Source organism: Orbicella franksi, chromosome 12, assembly GCF_964199315.1.
Source record: "Orbicella franksi chromosome 12, jaOrbFran1.1, whole genome shotgun sequence".
Classification (NCBI taxonomy): Eukaryota; Metazoa; Cnidaria; class Anthozoa; order Scleractinia; family Merulinidae; genus Orbicella; species Orbicella franksi.
In genome coordinates, this window is record NC_138156.1 from 2,098,932 (window position 1) to 2,122,147 (window position 23,216).

A 23,216-nucleotide genomic window follows, 5' to 3' on the forward strand; every position below is an offset into this window, starting at 1 on the left:
CCACGCAAGCGTGTCGGATCTCGGAAATCATGAAATCACTTTGGAATGTGAATGAATCGATTACCGCTCGGCTTTTCTTGCTTTCATATCCAACAGAGTAAAGCGTCTTCGACAAACTGCGTGCTTGTTGCGATGGTGAGTGGAAGCTAAGGCCCATTCAGAGACGAGCGGCATCGACACTGATACATACAATAAGGGGCAACTCTTTGTTGTCAGTTAAAAGGCAACTCTCAGAATTAAGTCTTGCATAAGAAGATTGGGAAGGCTTGAAATCTTATCACAACATACTCCATGGGGATTATGCATGAGGTGAGAGACCACTGCAGCTGCTGGAGATATGAAAGGTCTAGCGGGACTTTTGACCGCGAAAAGTAGTCTTTATAGGAGAAAACCACTCTGATCACAGACCAGCATACACGGCATAGCTTTCTACTTCTACAAGTTCTTGGCTGGCTAGTTTCGAAAAGTGGTAAAATGCTACTGATTTGTACCTTTGATTTCTGACGTTTTTTAATTTTGTTCGCGAATAACTCAAACATCTCAAGGGCAACTTTTTTAATCCAACATGTCTAATTTTGCGAAATATTTTCTGATCAATCTTTTAGATTGATTGATCTCCACGTTTTTCAGTTAGGAGTCACAAGCGAGAGACTCCCCCGAAACACTGGTTTGAAAGACAATCACAAATGAGTCACGTGACAACATAATAGATGTTTTTCGCGTCAATATCCTTGTTAAACTAATATACCAGTTCCGTAGGTTTAATTTTTCAACAAACGATCGCCGCTCACTCTTTCTTTAAGAATAGAGAGGCAGGGAACTTGATCGCGTTTTCAGTGCGACGTGAAATACAACAATCTATATTCAGCCAACGTTGTATTTCGTAGAACAAAATTTGTCTTTGATGTTTGTCGTTACTAAGGTCTGACAATCACTACTATAGAATTGCCGGGAATAAGTGGCTGTTCACTGGCTGGTACCCGTTTCACAAGAGTAAAACACCAGAAAACGATATGTTTAATTTATTAACACTCACTCTAGGAAAAATCTGTAATCGCTAACATTTTGACAGAAAAGTTACGAAGAAAGAAGAAAGACTTTTTCAAAATTCCGATGATCAAGAAAACCTGAACTTGCGATTTACAACGAGGTACGAATGTTTCTTTAATTTTGGGAGGACAAGAAAAAGAATTCCTGCGTCTTCGTGATCCTAAATCAATTTCTCAGAGCTGAGAGAAAAGAATACTTGAATGAAACAATTTGTTTCGGTTCTCTAACAATCTAAATGTTTGAAGGTGTTCAGTGGCCATTGCTCCATTAGACCCTGACTTCCATCCGATTTAATCTCGAATTTAGAAACACTTGCGACATCGGGTTTTAAACCATACTCAGGAGGGCTCAGGCAGTTGTAATTATTATAAACTGGATGAAAAAATAATAATAAACATTTCATCTTACATCTACATCTTTTGACTTTACAATGCAATGCATAGTGGAGCTAATCTTTAAAGTATTTGTATCCTTTACTTCACTTCAAGGATCCATAATGTACTGGAGCCATGCATGGATCATGTCAACTGTTTTGTGCTTAGCTTTTTACATTACTGCAGTGGTCAACGCAGAGTGGTCATCAGATTCGTCCAAAAAAGGTTCGTTAAAATTGCTGAGAAAGACATTGTTACTTCACTTCTGACATTTCCCCCGTTGTTTCAGAGTTGAAAACACAGCTGCGAAAAACATTTGCAGTAAAGTACGATTTCAGTGGCTCAAAACAAAAGTACGTACGCATAAAGAAAGACCTTTAGTGGAATATGTGAAGTTATACCTACATGCATCGCCTTCTCAAACGAGTAGTAGTCCTTCTTGTTACGATAAAAATATAAAGGTAAACTCAAAAGACGTCTGTTCTGCACACAACCGAATAGCCAAATAGTGGACGGTACTGGAAGCCTGTTTGTTGACTGAACATTGTTTAGTAGGAGAACAGATCAACGTGTAAAACACTAAACTAAGTGCGATTCCTGCCGTCAAGGCCTATTCTCGAGTATTTGGTTATACAAAGCCAAGGAAATGTAAGCCAATCTATCCCAGTTTTACAGTGTAGAGGATTCAGGATCAAGGTCACTAGCTGTTCGCTGTTTTTCCCACGGGGAGGGGACAGGGGTAAACGCGAAGGGTTACTCTTGTAATACTAATATCACTTGTCTGATGTTTTAACGCTGTAATGTCGTTTCCCCGATTGATGAGCTTGATGCTACCGACATGTCCAAGCTGCATATGGATCATTGTGTCGATTAGTTGACTGAACTTTGTGTTCATTCTTTCAGATGATCTACTGGGTCTTAATATCGGCCTTGGTGACGACCTTTTCAGTTCAAGCTACGACAGCAGCAGCTTGCTGAGAGAAAAACTACAACAGGACGATGCACACCAACGAGGAGCATTTCCTATCATGGATGCGTTCAAGGAACACACGTTGCTGACTGCTGATGATCTCAGAGAAAAAGTCGAGAACAGTTACACAGACAAGGCTGGGATTCGCCAGGCAGTGGAGGAAGCTTTGACGAAACTCCATAAGAAGAAAGAACAAGAACATGCACAAGCAGATCAGGCGCATGCGCCGAGCAAACCTCATATGGTCACAGCTAAGGAATTGATTGATGAGGTTGTAAAACAGGAGATAGCAAGCCACATAGATCACGCTGCTGCCAGCCCTGGTAGCCCTATAGGTGTTCCAGACAGCGATGACTTGAAAAGTCAACTGCACCAAAAACTCGAAGAAATCACTAAGATTGAGACGAAGTTATTCTCTCTTATTCGCGATGTGAAGGGGTTTTTGCTGACAAAGAAAGCCGAGCAAGGCACCGACAAAAGTGATTCAGCGAGCCTGAATGGAGACAGTGACATCGACAACCTGTCGGTTGACAGTCTAATTTCTAAACGGAGCGAGATTCCTTTTAACATCAACAGATTTCGCGATAACGTCACTCTAGTAGAAAACTTCATTCGTGATGCTCTCAAAGACGACTTCACAATCGATGAAAGTGAATTCAGTGAGAGCGACAATGACAATGAGGACAAAAAGGTTGCAAAACAGGGAGACACGAGGGACTTGCTGGGCAAAGAAGATACAGAAAAGGCTTTGCTTAAAGAAGCAATCCCTGGGGAAATTGAGGATATACCCGTGTCTAGCTTAGAGCGAGAAATTGACGAGAATGACTCGGTTGCCAGCGATCACGGGATTACCCGTGATGCTTTGGTGGATTCACCATTCTCGGACTTGGACTACAAGAAAGTTACTGGGAAGAGATCCAGGCATTTCGTATCTTAGAGAAAACACACTAGAACCAACCCTTTCATCTTGACTATGCACCCTTCGTTAGTGGTTTTACTTGCCACAATACTAAACAAAAGAAATTAAACCTTACAGTGCGCGATTTCGAAGGATTGTATATACCATTTCGATGCCAAATGGTGTAGACTCATCGATTGGTTGATTACTAAAAATATCTGAAGAGACAAAAACTGTCACTATCTCATGCATTTGTAATAAGTACGTCTTTGACTATCCTGTTTCTCCTGAGAAATTTGTGATAACTCCATTTGTTATATGCCTAACTCCGGTTGCGGGAGAGATGAACCGATCCTTCGCTGTGAAACTTTTTCAGTCAAGATGCCTGGATACTGGCCTCGTTCTTGTTTTGCGTGTTTATGGACCGAGACGGAACACGCATAGAAAAAACTTAGTCAATATCCAGCCATCTTGACCTTATACTTGGTCAATAACCCATGTATACGAGTGTAAGGGGAATAAATAAGTTATGGAGGCTACAACAGGGTAAATGGAATGGAGGGGCTGGTGGGGGTTGTTCATCCAGTGCGAAAAGCTTTGAAATAGTATGGCTTTATTTTTAGTTTGAATACTACCCCTATAAGGTAGAGATCAACTTCACAAATATAATATTACCATGATATTTTCATTAAATCAACACGAAAGACAGTGTATTACATTGCACGTGCCGCAAGTTACTCAAGCGCGAGTGAAGAAAGATGCTACGTGTACTGTTGAATAACCTACAAATGTTATGAGCATTTCCAACTCATTCCTTCTGTTATTCCAAGTTACAAACATCTCGATTAACTCTCATTTATAAAATATTTCCATTTCTGTTGTTGATGATAAATATTACTTTTCGTGTTGTGCCTAAATAGACATTAAATTGTAGTATCCTCCGTATCAAATAATTAAGAGACCACGATGTCTATTTTTAATTTATTGCAGCTGTTTGGTCTGTTTGTATTTTATTGCAGCTTTTTGGTCTGTTTTCATTTTATTGCAGCCGTTGGTGCGAATTTTGAATTGTTGATAACATGCTTGGTTTTGCGTGAAAGAATTCCCGCCAGATTCTTCAGTTACTTTTAACAGGGTTCGCAAGGGTCATCGAAAAAGCTGGAGAGCCGTGGAATTCAAGAATTTCGTTTTCCAGGCCTGGAAAGTCATAAAATTGAATTGTTGGTCGTGGAAAGTCATGGGAAATAAAAGTTAAGCCTGGTACGTTCATGCCTGCACATGTCATAGACAGAGAAACAAGTATTTGCATGGGTAATGTTAACAAAAAAAAAAAGAGCAACTTGGCCCCAATTTTATCTCTTGTCTGTGTGTGGAACTGAGTTTTTGTCTTAAATATCCTTAAACAAGGATAGTTTTGAAAATTTTATTAAGCGACAGCTACACTTAAGGTCGTGAAAAAATGGAAAAGGTCATGGAATTTGAAGAGCTTAAAAGAGTACGAACCCTGTTATAAACGCTAGTAAAACTACCCAGCACCTTTCTACCTGTGACAAGGACGGTTTCTTCCAATATAAACCCTAAACTTCGGCTTACGATTGTCGTATTTCACTGGAATTTTCGAGGAACTGGGACTACTTCTAGTGATAAAATCGTCGCTCTAAAAATAATGGATTTAACCTCATTGATAACTGTAACAGTATGGATGACAGGAATGTCGCCATTAGAACGGGCTTCTTAGTCACAACCGACTGGGGCTTCGTAGCGATACGGATAAAAGTCAGGGGTTCTTTGAAACAGTAGTCATTGTCGTTTGAAGTCAGCGTTACATCTATGGTTGCCTTTATCCAAAAACTCCAAAGAAACGGCGTTTAACCCAAGGAGGTGCATGGCGCAGTGCATTTCACGCGTGTAACTTCTTCGTTCGCATCACTAGGCTTCCTGTCTTTCTTTAATTGCAGCAGTGAGTCGAGGGACTTCTGAAGGCTTTGTAACCTGTCGGCTACACTTGGCATAACTAGAATTCTTAGTTTTTCCTGTGACTGAAGTGGTACTGCCGCCATAGCCCACCACAGCCAAGGAGGTCCGTGCGGCGACAGAAGCATGTGGTTGTCGCAAGGCGGTATGGGCCCTAACGCATGTTCAATGCAAGCCTTTTCGTCAAAAGGTAATCCGGCAACCCACCTTTTTAGCATAACATGGCTCGTCGAGTTGCGCCACTTCAAATGAACGATCTTCTCGGGATCATCGATGTTCAAGTCTTCAAGCCATTCCACCTTGGCTACAGGACAACCATCCACTACACCACGCGAAAGAACGTGAAATCTTTGTTTAGGAATTGCTTGGACTACCATCTTTTCACCCGGAAAATTTTCAGTCGCTTGGATCTCGACCACAGTTCCATAATCAGTGAAACCTTTCTCTACATTATGCAAACAAATTCCGAACATCCGGGAACCCCATTCAACAGAGCGCCTCACCATGATCCGATGGCAGGGATGAGAGAGCGTCAGGCGAACCCTTCCTTGCGGCATGGCTATTGTACTAACCAATATTGGGATCTCCACGCTCTGGTCGATACCAATCCTGGAAACGAAACACAAGAGACATTGTCATTAGACCTTTGTGATGATAGCCTTAGTCTGTCCACAGACCCTCTATATTGACTCGAGTTCGTCGAGAGCGCAAGCTTAGCAAAATATTAACCTGACGCGTGGAATACGAACGAACCAAAACGCAAAGCTTTCGCACGCGCCTTGACGAAAAAAACGAAATCACAGGAAAGAAAAACGTTTGTGGACAGACTCAATCTCGTTCCCAGAGTCTTCGTTCCCCTTGACCAGCGATCGGAAAACGAGAGTTCTAGGAGGAACCATTTTGAAATAACCGAATTCTGATGATTCTGCCCATCCGGTTTCACAGCGCAGTCTGCATCTATGGCGCATGCCTGAAATGGTTGCTCCCAGAGCTCCATTCTCGTCCCCAGAGCCCACGATCCTTCTTTCCTGCGGCAGGGATCGAGAGCTCTGGGCTGGTCCAAAACCGAAAGTCCGCGATTAACGGACTTCCCGTCAAATCTGGCAAATCGGATTGGCTGAGAATACGAAACGAATACTCTGCGCATACTCAGAAAATCGGGTCCGGCCAGAGCTCTCGATCCCTGCCGCAGGCCAGAAGGATTGTCGGCTCTGGGGACGAGAATGCCCAGAGCTCTCGTTTTCCGACCGTTGGTCAAGGGGAACAAAGACTCTGAGAAAGAGATTGGGATAGACTACGATAGCCGCCATACTTGGTTTCTTATAATAATGTAAATTAGGCACATAATTTCGGGGTAGAGGGGGAAATGAGTTGAAATCGGCAAACCACATGATGACATCCGGTTTCTTATAATAATTAGCCTTGCCATGTTTTTAGTATTGTAGTGTAAAATTTTCCCAATTTTAGGCCATTTCGGAACATATGTAAAACCAAAAAGTGAGAAGAAATTTTGCTCTTAGATATGGTCTCAACAAATGCTCACTATAGGAACAAACCGCAAAACAATTTTCCAACTACTGTCTACTTTTTGCCAGTGTTTCCTTCCACCCCCCCCCCCCCGCCCCTTTCCCCGACAGAGCACATGGCTAATTTGCATCAAAGCAGGGAAACCATCCTGACGAATAAGGTCATTATCTTATTCTTCTCCAAAACATGATCACTACTGGATTTTGTCTCCTGGTTGTAAAGGCGGGAAATTTAACAAAGACGACGTTATTATTCTTGCTGCAACTATGTTGCTCTGGGATAACAGATCTGCTTTCAGACCCTTCTTCTCGAAATAATTCGTTTTCGGAGCCTGTAATGGCCCGTAACGTATCAAGTTCTCGTTGAGCTTAGAGAGAAAATGGGGCTGCAAGCAGTCTGTCACAGTTTTTAAACAATTTCAAGATAGGTGAGTTTACCTGCTCCACTTTTCCACTTTCTTTGCATGCAGTTCCTCCCTCTTCCTGTACTGCGCCTCAAGATGAGTCTTAAGTAATTCTTCTAGCACCACTGTTACGTTCCTCTTCTTTTCAGTTGAATCATTCATAGTTCTTCCACATCTTGGACACTTCGGCCCATATTCAAAACGTTCTTTCATGCACTCCTGACAGAAGGTATGGCCGCATTGGGTTGTTATGGGGCGAAAAAGTAAACGGCCGCATACACTGCATTTTAATTCGCCAACGTTGACTTTCTGCTTCTCGTCGCTGATTTCAGTAGACGGCTGATCATCAGTGCTTCGTTCTTCGGAAGAGCTACCTGCATCTACAACAGTTGTTTCATATTGTTCGTTCGCGATTAAAATATTCGCAAACTTTCGGGCGATAATCCTATGTTCGAGTCGTGACACCTCAGGTGACCTAAACAGCTTAACCAAGCTTTCGGTTAATTCATTCCGTCGAGACTCCGACGGAGCCAGCACAGCGAAGCGCAAGTACTCTAACACAGCGTCGTCGAATTTCCGTAATTTGGTCAAAATTTTCGCTTTTCTGTTAAAAGCATCTGGCAGATCCGGTCGTAAGGTGCAAGCATTGTTGACATCCCTCAGGGCCAAATAATAAAGCTTTAACTGCCAATAAGCATCGCTTCGCAGGCAAAGGCATTCATAGTCTTTTGGGCAGATGTGTAGAGCGACTGAAAAACTTTCCACTGCGTCTTCCGGGGCTTGGCAACTTAAATGGCTTTTGCCGAATCTCTTTGCCTCGGCATGTTTTGCTTTCTCAGGGAAACGTGTCCTGATTATGTCTGACAATACAATATTCACAGACAATGCTTCCAAATCGTTGTAATGATTCCCACAAAGGGGACAGATAGTAATATTTCCATCGGGACATCCCGCGTCGATCGTGTCAGACTTCCGTTGAAGGCAACACTGGCAAATGGTATGGCCACAGCTTAGTGTGCTTGGATTTTCAAACACACAATCACAGCATGGACAGTTAAACGGACTCTTTGGTGTTGTTTTGAGTTGCTTCATCTTCCTATCTAGTTCTTTCTTCACATTGCGAGCTCCGTGATCCATCAGTGCATCGACGAGCGAACACAGATGATCTCGTACAACATTTCCGTTCTGAAAAACCATAAAATACGACAGCAAAAGTTCTTCGAGCGGTCCATGTTGAGTGGATATTTCCGACAGCTTTTCTGCGCTCCGTAAAATGTTCAGTAAATCTTCGGTTTTCCAGTTCTTAAATCGACGGCAGAATTCTTCTTTGTCCATTTGAAAGTGATCCTAAGTAGTTAGGAATCATCAAGAAGTGCGAAATTTATGTAAAATCCGTAAGAATATGGAACTGATCGAGACTAGTAACTAACAGTTGACAAAACAGAAAAACGTTTCATAACATACCAGCGCTCATTTCCGGTTGCGTGCTGAAGAGTCACACTTTCTGAACACTCCTGACTAGACCCCTGTGATAACTGCGGAATTGTTTAAAAGGTCATTATTTGGGGATTTTACGTGTATTAAGACAATAACGTTGTAACAAAAAACAGTATCCTTTGGTTACAACTGTATTGAGATTTTCCTTCGTTCTTACCTGTCCTTTCAGGCCTGTTACCCACCCCTTCCGTGTATTAATTTCTCTTTGCGATTTTGACTGTTATATAACAAACAAGAGGTCCATAGGTTTTACTAAGGGCCAATGTACACGGTACGACTTTGTCGCATCTTACGACAGGCCTACAACACTAGCTGTTTCGTGTAAATCAAACCTACAACTCGCTTACGATCGTTGTATACGTCAAAAAAAAAAAAAAAACTGTCGTAGGATTTCAAAACATGTTTTAAAACTTTGCGACAGTTGCAGCCGATATCGATAGAAAATGACGTATTTAGTGCAAAACACGTTTGTTTCCACATCACGTTCCGAACCTTGACATCGACTATTTCGTATTATCGACCCGAAATTCTAACTAACAAATGAGTTTTCAATCGTTAAAAATTGATTTGAAATCTCACTTCGTTAGTTAACTTTTGTTAGTGTGTGTTTACATCATTTCAGTGTTTGTTGTCCTCCCGCCGGTTTTGGTCTTTCAACGCGCTCAAACGTCACGCAAGTCTCCTTTGCAGCCGTTTTAAAATAATTTAGCCTGCGTCGGATCGGAGGTGCATAGGGGAAAGGGTAAGGGGAAAGAAAAACTTCCTCCACCTCTCCCTCGCCGTCTCCCCCGTTTCCGCCTGTGACGTAGCCGGTCAAATAAACGCCTGCAAAAAAGACTAACGTCACGTTTATTGCGTTACTACAAAGTTCGTTTACGCGAGGAGGCTATGTTGAGAAACAGCGAGAAAAGAATAGAGATAAGGGCTACCGTAAGCACCCGGGGCACTTATTCGAGGGGGCGCTTAATCGAGGGGGGGTGCTTATTTAATTTTTGCTAAATCATTACCTGACGTGATCATGTTTTTTAATCATCAGCGCGTAAACACCAACATAAGCTGTTTGTCAACATAAAAAGCTGATCCTAAAGTTTAAATCGCGGCACCGTTAGTACTTGTAACTTTTTTCCAGTGTTTGCAAACTGAACAAATCTAATACTACATGACGAAAACTATACATCCTTTGTTGTCTCATTACTCGTCCACAAAATGGGGGAGGGGAGGGGGGGTATACATACGTACAACCTTTATTTATACACGATGAAAAATTTCAAAGCTAACAAGCTTGCGGGGTCGTGTGCTAAATGAAAAGATACAAATGCTAGGAATAATAACGAAGCTACCATTGAGGGATTAAAACTCATTCGTATAAAAGATATAATTTTGTTAAATTAAGTTAATAGTTAAACAATCGGATTAAAGTCTCAGATCTGTTGTTGATTATTTGTGGGGCTAAAATATTAAAATTAAAATCCTTAAAAGTGTGACAACTAGCAACATTTTTCAAAAAGAATTTCATGTCTGTGCACTCTAGCGTCGATCAGCTTATGGCTGATGGGCCACCCTGCCTAAATAAAAATGACTTGACTTGAACTTGAAATTGATCAACTTTATTGTTCTTCTCAGTTACATGTTGTACGTGCGAATTTTGGAACAAAACGAAATACTGCACCTAGGAACTTACCTGAATGAATGACAATATTTGTGTAGCCCCCGGCACCGACTAGAAATGGTACATACCGCAAGTTATTGACACCTGGTTCCCGGAGTGTCCGTAACAAAGAGGCTAAATTTGTATGAGTTTAGGCTGCGAGTAGGCCTTATTCACGATGACCACCAAGTTTGTTGACGTGATTTCTGGAGGGGCAAACAAGCTAAAATCGGCAAATCAGTTCACCTGTTTCTTGATAATTTTTTCCATATCCATGCTTTGGTTTCAGTATTGGGGTGAAGATATTCCAAGTTTTACAGAATTTTGGCGCTTTTGTAAAAACAAAACGGCTCGCGTAGTTAAGTTAAGTTACCAAGAAACTTTTTCCAACTTAAAATTAATAATAAAATCATTATTTTATAACTTGGCTCCCAAAAGTGATTTTGGTGTAGATACTTTACCATTTAGGCGAGCCGATTTTCAGAATAATTAAATGGGAACCATTTCAATATTTGTTCCCTGGCGGACAGCGTGGCTAATTATAATACGAAAACCATCATGGCGGCTATCGTGATATGGGATATTGCTCCCTCGGTATCCCAACGTATCCGAACCGGGGAATTTCTCTACTGGATGGAGGCTTGGAGTCTAGAACTGTGTGTTGCAAAGAGACTGGGACCAGCCTATAAGGCAACTAAAATGGCGGAGAGAGACACGAGTAGCTAACTTGTTGTTTTTAATCTATTTCCTCCTTAGTTCTTGCTTGCCATCCCAAACCGGTTTCAAACATTTTGAACCAAATAAAATTGGAGCCTCAGCATATACTTTCGCTGGTAGGCGGGGACAGAGCGAGGACATTGGAATGAAAGTACTTCCCTGGGGGTGGGGACAGTGGCTCATTTTTTCGAGTCCTTTCGTCCAAGTCCCCGCCTATTACCGGGTTGGTGGGGGACGGGGATTTACTTTGACTGGTGCATAAGCGAAAGAGGGACTTCTCCTAGTCTAGTATTAATTTGCTCCCTGGGGTCGAGATTTAGTGTCCGTTTTCCGTTTTAGAGAGGGTCCGTTTTATAGAGGTTTGTTTTCAGAGGAAATGTATGAGAATTTTGTCGGCATGTGGTAAGAGACTGTCCGTTTTAGAGAGGTGTCCGTATGGAGAGGTTTGACTGTATATTGTACGATTATGTTTGCAGGTAAATGGGTACTTCAAATTTAAATTCTAATTTAAATAAAAGAAACTGGAAATCTTAAAAAAGTTATAGCAGTACTGACGTTATATGTAGCACTTGGGTCATTTTTTCACACTCCACTATTGCGGTCTCTCGCTATTACGGACATCAAATAACGGTCCTGAGGATGTCCGCTATAAGAGATCCCCTATAACGTCTAAAACTTCAGTTGATTGTGTACCAATAACAACCGAGCAAGAGGTACTAAAGAAAAGGTGAAGGGGCCACTCCTATAACATGGTACCCAGACACGCGTGTAGTAAAGCTGTGTACGTTGAGGATTTCCACTGTCAGTTATTTCAAGCCCCTCGACGGTTGTGAATTATACTGACATTATGCGTGTGTAAAGTAAAACAGAGGGGATGTATGGACAGCTAGCGTAAGGACTAGCAGACAAACGCCGTCCCTAAATTTCCTTTGTTTATTATTATGCACATAGAGTAACGCGTAAAATAACGTGTTAAGTAACGGAATCTTTTCAGGCCCGAAAAGCCATTTTTAGTTAATCGGTATTTAAAGACAGAGAGGTGTATACACTAGGCTTGATTTCCGCCGCTCTCTCGTGTCCGGTCTACGTTCCTCCCCGAAAAGAGGGAGGAGCGCGCGCCCCTTCCCCGAACGGCTATGTATACACCTGAAACTTCTTGTATGAAGACAATCTCTGTTCGTATTGAGAATATATGAATAAAACAGCTCCGTAGTCAAAAGGTTTGAGGTTTTGCTACGGCTTTTCGGGACCTTCGAGAAACGGGCCCCAGGGATAGACTTGCAACAAGTCGACCTTTGCTTTTATCTTCGGCCCCTCAAGCGAATGTTCGAGGGACGAATTCGAAATTGCGAGCGTGAGCGAAACTAGACTACGACTAGTCCCTCTTTCGCTTAGTCCGTCGTTGCGTGACGCGAAAGAAAACCGCGAGTCAAAAATGGCCGCGCGAAATCCCTTCGCCACTCCTCGCCCCCAGGATTTCGCGCGGTCATTTTTCTCTCGCGGTTTTCTTTCGCGTTACGCACGACGGACGAAGCGAAAGAGGAACTACTCGTAGTCTAGAGCGAAATCAGCAGGCCAGGGAAGAATTATTGGAAAGGACGTTTAGAACTAGGCCAGGGAACGATCTAAAATGACCTTGAGAAGGATTATCTTAGGCCTAAGGAGCATGGTGGACAGTATTAAATATTATCGAAAACACTTGATAATTTTCTTATGAATACGGTTGGAAAACTAATGATGCTACGTAACTACTTTTACAGCAATTCGCGATCGGCGATTTACAAAATTTTCCGGTGGTCACTGAAGCGTCTTTAAAACTCCGAGTAATATGGTTGGGAAAAATGATCTTGATGGAGAAAATCTAAGATATGCCTCAACTGTAAATTCCCTGATTCAGGGCTTAAGCTGCTTCAGACGACAACTAAAAATCATGAACTAAAATTACCAGTTGCTAACTCGCTAAAGGACCTGTTGGGCTAAGTCGGTGGGTCATAAGTAAACACTTCGCTGTTCATCAATTTGAAACTGGCAACTGTAAATTACCCACCCTAGCGAGTTTGTTAAGCTGACGTTTTGGGCACTAATAGTACCTTCACAAAGTGCTATGCGAAAATTCCGTGTGATATGTTTTCTAGAGAATAAAACCCAAAAAGCTGGGCATTCTTTGCTAGAAAATCTTCTGGCTCTTAGACTAGACTGTACTCCGTCAGATGACACTCGCATTGTTAGGCTGAAATCGTAACAAAAGTAAAAACAACTCTCTGCCTATCCATATTAACTTTAAAATACTCCACACTGGTTTCATTACATTTTAAGCTGCTTATTCATTGATACTGATTCATGAAAATTTCACGTTTCTGCTCATTTTTTGCTATTCTTATGAAATGACTGTTTCAAAAGTAAAAGCAAATAAACATTTACTAATAAATAATTAAATATTAATAAATAAATTGAAAAAAATTGCTCTAATCAGTCTGATCTTGAGTTTATATCTAAAGGAGAAAATCGGTACTGATCACTTGAACGAGTCACGAATTCCTCGAAAGATTTATACTGCAGAAGGCTTAAAGACATGATGTACGGCCAAGCAGTGTTCTGCACTGTTTATTCCGTCACATGATATTTCACCCTTAAAAGGAGTTCTAAAAATCGACGAACGCTTTGAAGCCGCTCAGCCAATGACGTCATCGACACAATGATGAGTTTTGCTTTATCCTGAAGTGGGACAGCCGCCAGCGCCCACCAAAGCCATGACGGACCGTCACGACTGACCAGGTTTTCCGGCTCAAGACTGGGCATGGGACCAATAGCGTTTGAAATACAGGTCTGTTGTATAGGCGCCAAACTGTTGAACCAAAGTTCTAACATTTTATAGCAATCGGCATTTAACATCTCGAGGTCTTGTAACTCAGTGGACGGGTTAGGGCGGTCATCGTCCATCCATTCTACCTTTGCAGTGTTATACCCATTCCTAGTTGATCGTGAGACAACGCGGAACCTTCCTCCGGCTGTTGTTTGGATGATGGAGCGCCCATCAGGTAAGACGTTGATGTTATCAATGTGAAGCATGGTTCCGTAATCCGCGTGGCTCTTGTCCGGGTCATCAGTATTGGCGCACATTCCAAACATCCGGGAGCCTAGCTCTACGCACCGACGAATCATGAGCCGGTACTTGGGTTCAAAGATGTGCAGAGGGTACTTGAGACTTGGGAATGCCAACAAGCACACAAATATGGGCACTTCAACATCATCATCAACACCAGCTCTGAAACGAGATTAAAAACTGATATAAGCCACATCCAAAGTTCCTTCCTTCCCTGCGACAAAGCTCTCAAGGAAACAAAGTTACAAAAGCTCCGAACAATAAAAGAAGTCCACTTAAATCAGTTAACGTACACTGTATAAGTACAGGTAGATTCCGTCCACATTACGCCGGGGCAATTTGAAAACGGAGCGTTTTTCCTCTAGTTAGGCCTTCCGTCCACACTAATCCGTCACGAAAACGGAGCTTTTCGAAAACGCTTTTCAAACCGGAGGAATTTGGACACGCCGGCTTTGCGTTCAAGTGTGGACGAAAAACATTTTGAAAAAGAAGCTTTTTAACATGACAATGACGTTACGATAATCATGATATTTCTCAGCCTGAGCCATAGCAGGAACTAGGAAAGTCACCCACTATTTAAAAGGTAATCAAATGGCATACTGCTGAAATAACAAAAAAATTCCCTAGCGTTTGTCAAATTCTAATGCGTGCAGCTCACGAAGTTATTAGGATTTTGACAAAGCGCGCGTTAAATTATTTCCTTATTTCACTCATTGCCATTTGAATACCCATAATATAAACAAAGCACTAGAAGAAAAGATGTCCAAAAATAAATATATTCCACATTCAAAGTAATATTCGGTTGACCTGAAACCAGCTGTACGGCATGTTCAACGCGGAATAATCACGGGAATTATGTTACGTAAAGCCTTACATAACGTATTTTCTGTTTTGTTCTTTAGTTTGTTTTTACCGCAAATAATATAAATGCTCGGCTGTCGTGGGAATTGCACAATAGCCTTTGACAAAAAACTAAGATCGCTTTAAGAAAGATTTCAATAGAAGCTTGAAATAGATTGACAGTTTTCGTCTCAACATGACCATTGCAAATTAAGAGCTTCGTGAATAATAGCTTTCAATATTTCGTCGCAGGCCAGTAAAAATATGAGCACATTTATTACAAGGGAACCGCTGAAAAGATGAAGAAAACCCTCCTGATCTCTGATTGTCCATTGCAGCCGAGAAAAAGAACAAAACTTGTTCATTGTGATGTCCTTGTATACCTGCGACGTTCACCGCTTACATAACGCCGGGAAAATAGTGGGTCAGAGATCTGACTTATTTAGTAAAGTTGCCATTTGTCCAGTTTCAGTAGATAGAAATGAACATTCTTGTGCCTCTATACTTGAACATTGGACAATAATTGGCGTCCTATCATTAAGTGTCCGTCGGAAAAAATTAAAAATTTTGACAGATATTTTCATTTTCACATGTTCTTTGAGCTACCTTTAACAACGGTTTATATCATAAATTCACGGATCACGTTTTTTTCCACATCACGTGTCACGCGTAAACTCTTTCCCACCCTCCAATACACAGAGTCGAAAACATAGCGATTTCTCAGAATGCTCAAGCTAGGGATAAACCAACATGCTTTCAATCGCTTGATATGCCGAAGCACTGACATAGATTACCGTCAAGAGAATTGTTTTTAATGTTAGGCTTTCCTTCGTACATCTGTGAAAATTTCTGACTGCCGGGCATATAACATAATCACGTCGTTACTGTAAAATGTCAGCAGTAGAGGGTAAACGTCATAGGAAAAAATAGATGCCAAAAAGAAATCGTAAACGTTCAGGGAAAAAGGCCTTACACGACTTTAAACAATGATCAGTTTACATGTTACGTAACCCCGTGTACAGTATCGACAGTCTCCAGTATTGGTCACTATTGCCTCGATGAGTGAACTAAATATCGATGCCATTTCAATTAGAAGATAAAAAAACACAAAAATGAGATATTTAGTTTAGCAAACACCTCAATATCTGTCTAATTATCATCGCAGCAGCTACTCGTTAATCACAACATTCCTTAAGCGGAAAAATCTTGACCACACACTCACCCTTTCCAACGCGCTTCCTCCTCAGAGAAACTCATTTTCCTCTCAGCGTATTCATCAGGACACAGGTTTTCCACAATCTCTTTCACAACTCTTGTGATTTCAGTGTTTCTCTGAACTTCACAATTGAGCGTACGGCGACAACATGGGCATTCAGGTTTGTAGTCCAGGGCTCGTAACAAACACTCTCGGCAGAAGGTGTGTCCACACACAGTGGTCACTGGTTCATACAATACGTCGTAGCAGATTTTGCATTCCAAATCTTCCTTATCGCTCATAACAGCGGCTTCGCTGGGACCACTGCAGCTCGTTTCACTTTCCCGTGAGACTTTTAAACGCTTTGATCGAGCAGACTGTTCTCCGTCGTCGGCTTCGAAGGAACGCTTTAACGATGACCTGTTCTCCAGTAAAGGTTCAATTGGGGGACCAACTGTTTCCTCCAAGTTTCTTCCGTTTTGCAGTTCATTTCGGAGTTCGGCGTGGGACTCCTTATCATCTTGATCACTAAGCGCTTTGAACTTTGGATACCACTTGTAGGTGTTACATTCTGTGGTTACAAAACTTTTAGTACGCTTCAGCAGTAAGTCTTCTTTTCTCGGGCTGTCAATATCAGAGGTCAGAAAACGATTAAGATAAGCAAGCAATTTCAATCGATATTCCGTGCTATGGTTACGCTCGAGAGCTAAGGCGCGTGCCAGACTTTGGATAGCTTTCTCGTATTTACCCATGGCAAACAAAACCTCTCCTCTCTGATGAAAAACGCTAGGAAGAAACGGTCGTAGATCGCAGGCTAATTCGGCGTCTCCTAAAGCCTGCTTGTGCAGTCCCAGTTTTAAGAGGGCATGACTTCGCCACTTTAACGCTGTAATGTGACGAGGGTTGTTTCTCAGGACACCGGACAAAGTTTCTACGACGTTTTCTCTGTCTCCCCGTAATTCACGTCGAACTTTCTCCAACTTCTTCACTTCTTCATCGTACTTTCGCGGAAACCATTTTTGTATCAGATCAGTCATTAGTACATTCACAGCGATATCGTTATCATGGTTTGTCACACCACATTGCTTACAATCGATGACTTGGACAGAAGCTTTGCCAGGCAAAATGCAGCTCTTACATAACGTGTGTCCACAGTCTAACGTAACAGGTTCGACATAGAGACCACTACAGAGTGCACAGTGAAATATATTATCTTCTTTTTTATCCACGAAACCAACGGATTTTTCATTCATTACAGCTTGCTTTTGAGAGTCCACCAAAGCATTAGCAATAGAGTCTATTGATTCGTTACATGGCGACTTAATCTCAAAGTTTCCGCAAGACACATGCCGACTGACATCAGGTAGAATGTCGTATTTCGCTTTCCATTCTGTCGATCGACGACGGGATTTTTGAACAACACTGGTTTCCTCCATTGATTAGAAATTGTCTTCCAAAGGAAATTTGCGGTAAATTGTACCTGAACGGTGAATATCCCACACTCGCCACATGTAAACGGCGTATAGTTACCGATGAACAGGTTCAACTCCAGCGATAGGAAGAACGGACAGAAAACAATTCAATTGACGTTTAAATTTTCCCTCGAACCTTTACATTTGAAGAGGAGAAACATAGAGCCCGTGCCAGGACATAAATTTCAGCTCACAGTCAACAGACACTGAAACTCCGCGCAGTCAGTTGGAGATTGAGGTGATTGGCGTAATACCTAAACTACATTTATACCGTTTGACAACGGGAGAGCAGAATTTACTTTTTTCTAGAAACAATGACACAATAGCTTGTCTCTGGTTATATACCGGCATTCAGTTGGTGTTATTATCATGTTACGTAACCAGCCGGACCACGTGCGAATACACACGCAACCACGTGGAAAACTATTAGTGTGACAATATATTTTCCGGCGTCAGCTTATTTTAGACTCAAAAGAGTTGTTAAGAAAAGCTCTGATTGTATAGAACAACTTCGCACGATTCACCAAGCAATTAAATTGGCAATACTCATTTCCACTGCTAGCCGGTAATGTTTATTACGTTACATAACTACTCACGCGCGAACGCACGTTTAGTGGTAAAATATAATTATTCAAATATCCGACAGCCCTCCCACGATTAAAAAATCGTTTCCGGTCAACTTTTTCAAGGAAAGGAAAACAATTGAAAGTGAGGGAATCCATACGCTAGTAAGCATGTTTGTAAAACGATTTCCGGTGATGGTTGGTGCGACCAATAATACAGTTAATAATAAAGAATAAAGTTACCTCGATTAACCGAAGCTGAATTTCAGAAAGAAAATACGATCGCTAAAAGAGTTGGGGTGGGGGAGAGTGGAGGGGGGGTCTGCGAGATGGTTTTTAGGATAATTAACTCCCTCACTTTCTGTATTTTCTCGCATAAATTCGTAAGATGTCGACTTCCGCAGAGATAATGGCAGCATGGATTCAGTAGGATCATTTGAAAGAGAAGGCTACAGGGGGGAAATATAACGAGAAGTCTGAGAGAAGGGAAAATGGCGGGAAGTGAGGAGAGCCCCGGCGGACTGAGAAAATAATAATAATAATAATAATGTTGTCGTGGCTAATCGCCGTCGCAAAGTACAGCAACGACGCAGCTCAACAAGGTCGAACCGAAAGCATACATTGGCGCCTCTGGCAGCCGCTATACGGTCCATGTGTGACCTTGGAGCACAGCTTACAGCCAGCTGGAATCAAAAGATCATCCACTTCGCCAAGCTACCCAGTATTAGGTTATGGCAAATGCTTTTGCTTTTGTGTTCTCAGTTCTTTTAATCCTTTAATAAATCACACAATAAAAGAAAAACTTCTCCTACTATTCACTCCAAATACAAATATTTTTACTCTTCATGACAAACAGCTGAAGGCAGACGGCAAAAGTTTCATTTTCGTTGCCGTTTGCCATAAACGTACGCTCTTTAATATATTTGTTAATTCCTAGTTATATTTCTTCTTGTCAGAACCAGCCATTGCTAACAAACTGTTGAAATAAGATCTTGTTGACGCCAGCTGAAACATGTACAAGTAAACCTTAACAAGGTTATGAGTGATTTTTCGGTTTTTTTTTCGCTGACACCGTCATCGATTTAGATTGGTGCCGCACACACACAAGACGGTTTCGTTTGTTTCATTAACAATTATTTATTAGCAGTGCCAATATTTATCAACCATCCTCGTCAAAGTCAGAAAATACATTTCCATCGTCATCTTCATCAGCTTTGCTCTCATCGACGTCATCGTTATCATCAACATTATCATCATCATCATCATCATCATCATCATCATCAGCCTGGTTTCCATTCGGAACTTTCTCAATAAATACTTCTGTCACTGGCCTTTGCTCCAAAGATTGCACTATAAGAACCAACAGACAAGGAGATTTAAATTTAGTCAACGTCTCGTTGGAGGGGGTGAAGATAATTCTTGGAATTCAACAGTTTCGTGTGCCATCATATAGTTCTCTCCGTGATCAAACTCCCCTAACGCTGTTTTCCATCAGAAAATTGATGAAGAAATGAAACTCCTGACTCATTTTCTAATACTGAAGCATGCCATTTTCCATCAGGCACCGTTTTCAGAGCTGGCCGCTGTTTGTGTTTTTGTAGCTTTCATTAATTATCATTCATTAGCCGTGCGAAATGCTAGAGTAAGGAAAGACTAACCAATTACAGTTAAGAAAAGATATCTGTTAATTTTAAGCAAGTGTTAACCTTCAGTTAAGGAAGACAAAGAGGGTACTTAGCTAAGGTAGCGAGCAAATTGCAACATCTTAACAGCTAAAACCTATTGTTGACCAGCAGGACAAAAGAAAAGAAAAGCCGGAAAAGAAACACGTATGAGATCGACCAATCCTTAGCCTACCAAAACGACCTCAAGTTCACAAAACATAATCACTAAATACTTGACCCCACAACTGATTCAGCTAAGAGTAAATATGATGTTTCATCGTTACTGAAAATACTCAATGATAACAGGAAAATATCAGAATAAGATAAAACAATAAAGAAAATGTTTTTGCCCCTACGGGTATAATTCGCAAAAAAACAAATCCAATATAATGACTATAAAGTGTTAGGTAAAAGCTTTTACGTGGATCGAATCAGTCTGCGTGTTCCTTCAAAGAAGGCTAAATATATTTGGTAAAGAGCATTTCGTAGATCAAGGAGTCAAACTTACTTGTACGTTTTTTTTGAAAACTCTACGAAGATATCAGAAGAGTTGCCGGTTTTTGTCCAACCAATATTTCGTGATAAAATGTTTTCTTATGGAGATCAACAATGCTCACTAATGCATTGCTGCAGTTGTTGGGCGGACTGCGTAATGCTGATCTGAACGTAACCTTTCCGTAGGATGTTATTCAAAATTATACAGTGTATAATTAATGTGTTTGTACTTTACCTGTATGCTTACTGTTAGCCATTGCAGGAGAGGTATTTAAAGTCCTTGAAAAAGCCAGTGGATAATTATTTACATCGGTCATCCTTTAACAGAAAAACAGTAAATATACGGTTAGCACTAATACTGTCAAAAAAAGTAAAACAGGGAATTTCTCCCTAAACAAGACTGTTTGTAACGTTTCAGCATGCGACATCGCGCTAAAGTTTTTCATATTTATACAAACAGATTCGTTAAAATATTTCCCACGCGCAAAATTTATCAAAATCTCCCCCAATTAATTAGCTGTAAGCCTTCCCCCAGGTCGGACGTGGTAGATCAGTTAAAAAGGAATTTAGTAACGCCTTTAAGCCTCACCTTTCAAATGGCTGCATTCTATTAGAAGAAGCTACTGGGAACCAAAGTTGTGTAAACGATGGCATTAAATCACTGGCAAGGTTAACAGGAGCTGGTCTGCTCGTGGGAAAGAACTTAGTCCAGGTTTGGTCTCCTCTCAATCGATCCACTCTCGCAGTAGCATGTACTAAACAGATAAAAACACAGCAGGATTAAAAGGACAACCTTTGGAAACGAACCTTGTGCGTGCATTTAATTTAACATTGCTCTCAATGCGTGCCGTTATCAGTGATTATTTTATAAGATCAGAGTGACTGCAAGGCAGGATTTGGGTCGGACTTTTTACTAGGGGTAGTGAATGGTCCTTCAAGGACCATGGGTCTCGCAAAATGATCGTCCAATTTCACGGTCTCGAAGTACGTCTCACAGCCTCAATTTTTTTCACAAAGCTGTCTCGAAGCTATGAAATTCTCGAAGTCCAGATTATTTTTGTTTGCATTTATAAAGTGACGTCTGAACGTCTTAGAGCCTGAACTTTTCGTCCTCAAATGTAAAACTCTTTGAAGTCTCGGGCTGGCAAAGAAAAACGTTCGTCTCGCATTCTTCCGAAGTCTCGCATTGACCAATCTCCACCCTTTTACTGGTTAGTCATATCTGAACCCTCTACCAGGTAATATCAATATCCACAAGATCCACATTCACCTTGACACTGAGGTGGTATTGAACGTCTGTCGATACCAATGAACACAGGCCTGCACTTGAGATCAACAACGCACTGGTCTCTGATTTCCCAGCACTTCTCAGAAAGACATGGATTGTAGCTACAGATCACCTCTGGAATTCGAGAAAACAGGCTGTCCATTCCTGTAAAGATTAAAAAGTCGACAGCGATACGATTAAACGCTGTGGGTGGAATGCAGGGAGCAAGTTAAAGAATCTATGGCACAAAAGAATGAAACGTTACTTTGGAATCATTTTATTCCAGCTTTTCTTTACCCTTGTCAACCCAAGGCAATATTTTTACCTTTGACTTTGATCTACGTATTTGGCTTCGATGAGAGAGAGGCGAGGAAGGAAGGAAGGAATTAAGAAGGAAGGAATCACGACATAGAAACCTATTATGGTAGGCAGCTGCCGCCTACCAAAAATCCAATCAATTATTATTACATTCTGCAGCGAAGGGGAGTATTCAACATTTATTCAATGAGCTCTTGGTTGTTTTTAACTGGTGAGGCAATAGTTCTTTTTACATGGCAAGTTAAATGAACCAGTTGAGCTCAACGTACCCTTGCAATTTGACAGCATGTCCCCGTCGACATTAAAGAATACTGGATTACATTCAAAGTCGGTGATACACCGTGCAGCTGGGTCATGCAGACATCCAGCCTCGTCACAGGGATTGAAATCACACAAGGATTTAGGATCCACATCGGCAACTTGGAGACCTGGGTTCAAAATAAGACAACTGGTAAGTAGGAACGATGAGGAAATCAGTAAGGCAATTCGTCACCATTGAATTAATGACCCTCTATGGGTAATTTTCCCTTATTAGTCTTTCAATTGGGTTCCATTTCCAGCCGTTTTGTGAGCCCGCGTTCCTTGCCCCACATCGTTCGTTGGGAGGAGGATGACAACCGGATTCCCGAAACGGCCAGAAATGGAGCCTATCTTTCAAATTAAGCCAAAAAAAGAAATAATAATAATGATCCTTTTACTCACGCTTCAGTGTCTTGGCAGGACACTTCATGTTTCCGCACGATTGTGTCTCAAATAAGTCTGTTGGGTCGCATTCCGTTCCTCCATATCGAGGCACAGGATTGTTGCATTCTCGATGACGCATCCTCACTCCACCTCCGCACGATTTTGAACAAAGACCGAATTTGGACCACTTACTTAGGCCACCGTTAACTAAGGGAGATACGTAACGTAAGTAAGTTTGCAGTGTTTTTAATCACATTTAGGTAATCATCGTTAGTTTGATCGAGTTATAGAGGCTATGAAATGGCGTTGTTTATGCCCTTGACTCATTGAATCGACAAATCTTTACAGGTCGTACAAATTACTTTCCACCTTTCCTTTCTTCAAAAGAATATGTTTTCACTTTGTTTTACTCGTGTTGAAATATTTAGCAAGGACCAGTCGCTTTATTCGACGAGGATATTGTTTAATGTAAGAGTAAATGCAGCTATAAAAACTATCGTTAAACACAATGTCTGTATGGCTGTAGGCCCATCTAGCTTTTCCTGACTTTTAGCTCT

The 23,216-nt window shown here is 41.4% G+C and overlaps 4 protein-coding genes across 5 annotated transcripts; 1 reads left to right on the forward strand and 3 right to left on the reverse strand.

Annotated features, from left to right (window-relative positions):
• The first annotated feature begins 7 nt into the window (after positions 1–7).
• On the forward strand, positions 8–3,333 carry LOC145463156 (uncharacterized). 2 transcript variants are annotated; one of them, XM_081446879.1, is made up of 3 exons: positions 8–309; positions 1,539–1,649; positions 2,328–3,333. In XM_081446879.1, exons 2-3 carry the CDS (start codon positions 1,547–1,549, stop codon positions 3,329–3,331), a joined length of 1,107 nt encoding a protein of 368 aa, XP_081303005.1. In that variant the 5' UTR covers positions 8–309; positions 1,539–1,546; the 3' UTR covers positions 3,332–3,333. The 2 variants fall into 2 exon arrangements, with proteins under 2 accessions (XP_081303005.1, XP_081303004.1); XM_081446878.1 differs by lacking the exon at positions 8–309 and adding an exon at positions 858–1,150.
• Positions 3,334–5,158: 1,825 nt separating this feature from the next.
• On the reverse strand, positions 5,159–10,737 carry LOC145463155 (LON peptidase N-terminal domain and RING finger protein 3-like). Its single transcript, XM_081446877.1, has 2 exons — positions 7,231–10,737; positions 5,159–5,875 (listed from the first exon to the last, which is right to left on the reverse strand). Exons 1-2 carry the CDS (start codon positions 8,529–8,531, stop codon positions 5,161–5,163), a joined length of 2,016 nt encoding a protein of 671 aa, XP_081303003.1. The 5' UTR covers positions 8,532–10,737; the 3' UTR covers positions 5,159–5,160.
• A 109-nt stretch (positions 10,738–10,846) lies between these two features.
• Positions 10,847–18,096, reverse strand: LOC145463408 (LON peptidase N-terminal domain and RING finger protein 2-like). Its single transcript, XM_081447162.1, has 2 exons — positions 16,224–18,096; positions 10,847–14,323 (listed from the first exon to the last, which is right to left on the reverse strand). Exons 1-2 carry the CDS (start codon positions 17,630–17,632, stop codon positions 13,663–13,665), a joined length of 2,070 nt encoding a protein of 689 aa, XP_081303288.1. The 5' UTR covers positions 17,633–18,096; the 3' UTR covers positions 10,847–13,662.
• Positions 18,097–19,332: 1,236 nt separating this feature from the next.
• On the reverse strand, positions 19,333–22,999 carry LOC145463551 (uncharacterized). The gene is made up of 6 exons (XM_081447313.1): positions 22,678–22,999; positions 22,245–22,403; positions 21,661–21,822; positions 20,980–21,145; positions 20,626–20,708; positions 19,333–19,581 (listed from the first exon to the last, which is right to left on the reverse strand). Exons 1-6 carry the CDS (start codon positions 22,796–22,798, stop codon positions 19,391–19,393), a joined length of 882 nt encoding a protein of 293 aa, XP_081303439.1. The 5' UTR covers positions 22,799–22,999; the 3' UTR covers positions 19,333–19,390.
• Positions 23,000–23,216: the final 217 nt, after the last annotated feature.

What these genes read in the sequence shown, in the direction of transcription:
- LOC145463156 (XM_081446879.1), top strand. Translation starts at nt 1,547, where the DNA reads ATGTACTGGAGCCATGCATGGATCATGTCAACTGTTTTGTGCTTAGCT. An exon ending in ATCAGATTCGTCCAAAAAAG is followed by an intron (nt 1,650 to 2,327) that starts GTTCGTTAAAAT and finishes TCATTCTTTCAG; the next exon opens with ATGATCTACTGGGTCTTAAT.
- LOC145463155 (XM_081446877.1), bottom strand. Translation starts at nt 8,531, where the DNA reads ATGGACAAAGAAGAATTCTGCCGTCGATTTAAGAACTGGAAAACCGAA. An exon ending in AAAGTGGAAAAGTGGAGCAG is followed by an intron (nt 5,876 to 7,230) that starts GTAAACTCACCT and finishes TTTCGTTTCCAG; the next exon opens with GATTGGTATCGACCAGAGCG.
- LOC145463408 (XM_081447162.1), bottom strand. Translation starts at nt 17,632, where the DNA reads ATGGAGGAAACCAGTGTTGTTCAAAAATCCCGTCGTCGATCGACAGAA. An exon ending in GAGGAAGCGCGTTGGAAAGG is followed by an intron (nt 14,324 to 16,223) that starts GTGAGTGTGTGG and finishes ATCTCGTTTCAG; the next exon opens with AGCTGGTGTTGATGATGATG.
- LOC145463551 (XM_081447313.1), bottom strand. Translation starts at nt 22,798, where the DNA reads ATGCGTCATCGAGAATGCAACAATCCTGTGCCTCGATATGGAGGAACG. An exon ending in AATACCACCTCAGTGTCAAG is followed by an intron (nt 21,146 to 21,660) that starts GTGAATGTGGAT and finishes TTATCTGTTTAG; the next exon opens with TACATGCTACTGCGAGAGTG. An exon ending in GGCTAACAGTAAGCATACAG is followed by an intron (nt 19,582 to 20,625) that starts GTAAAGTACAAA and finishes TGGTTCTTATAG; the next exon opens with TGCAATCTTTGGAGCAAAGG.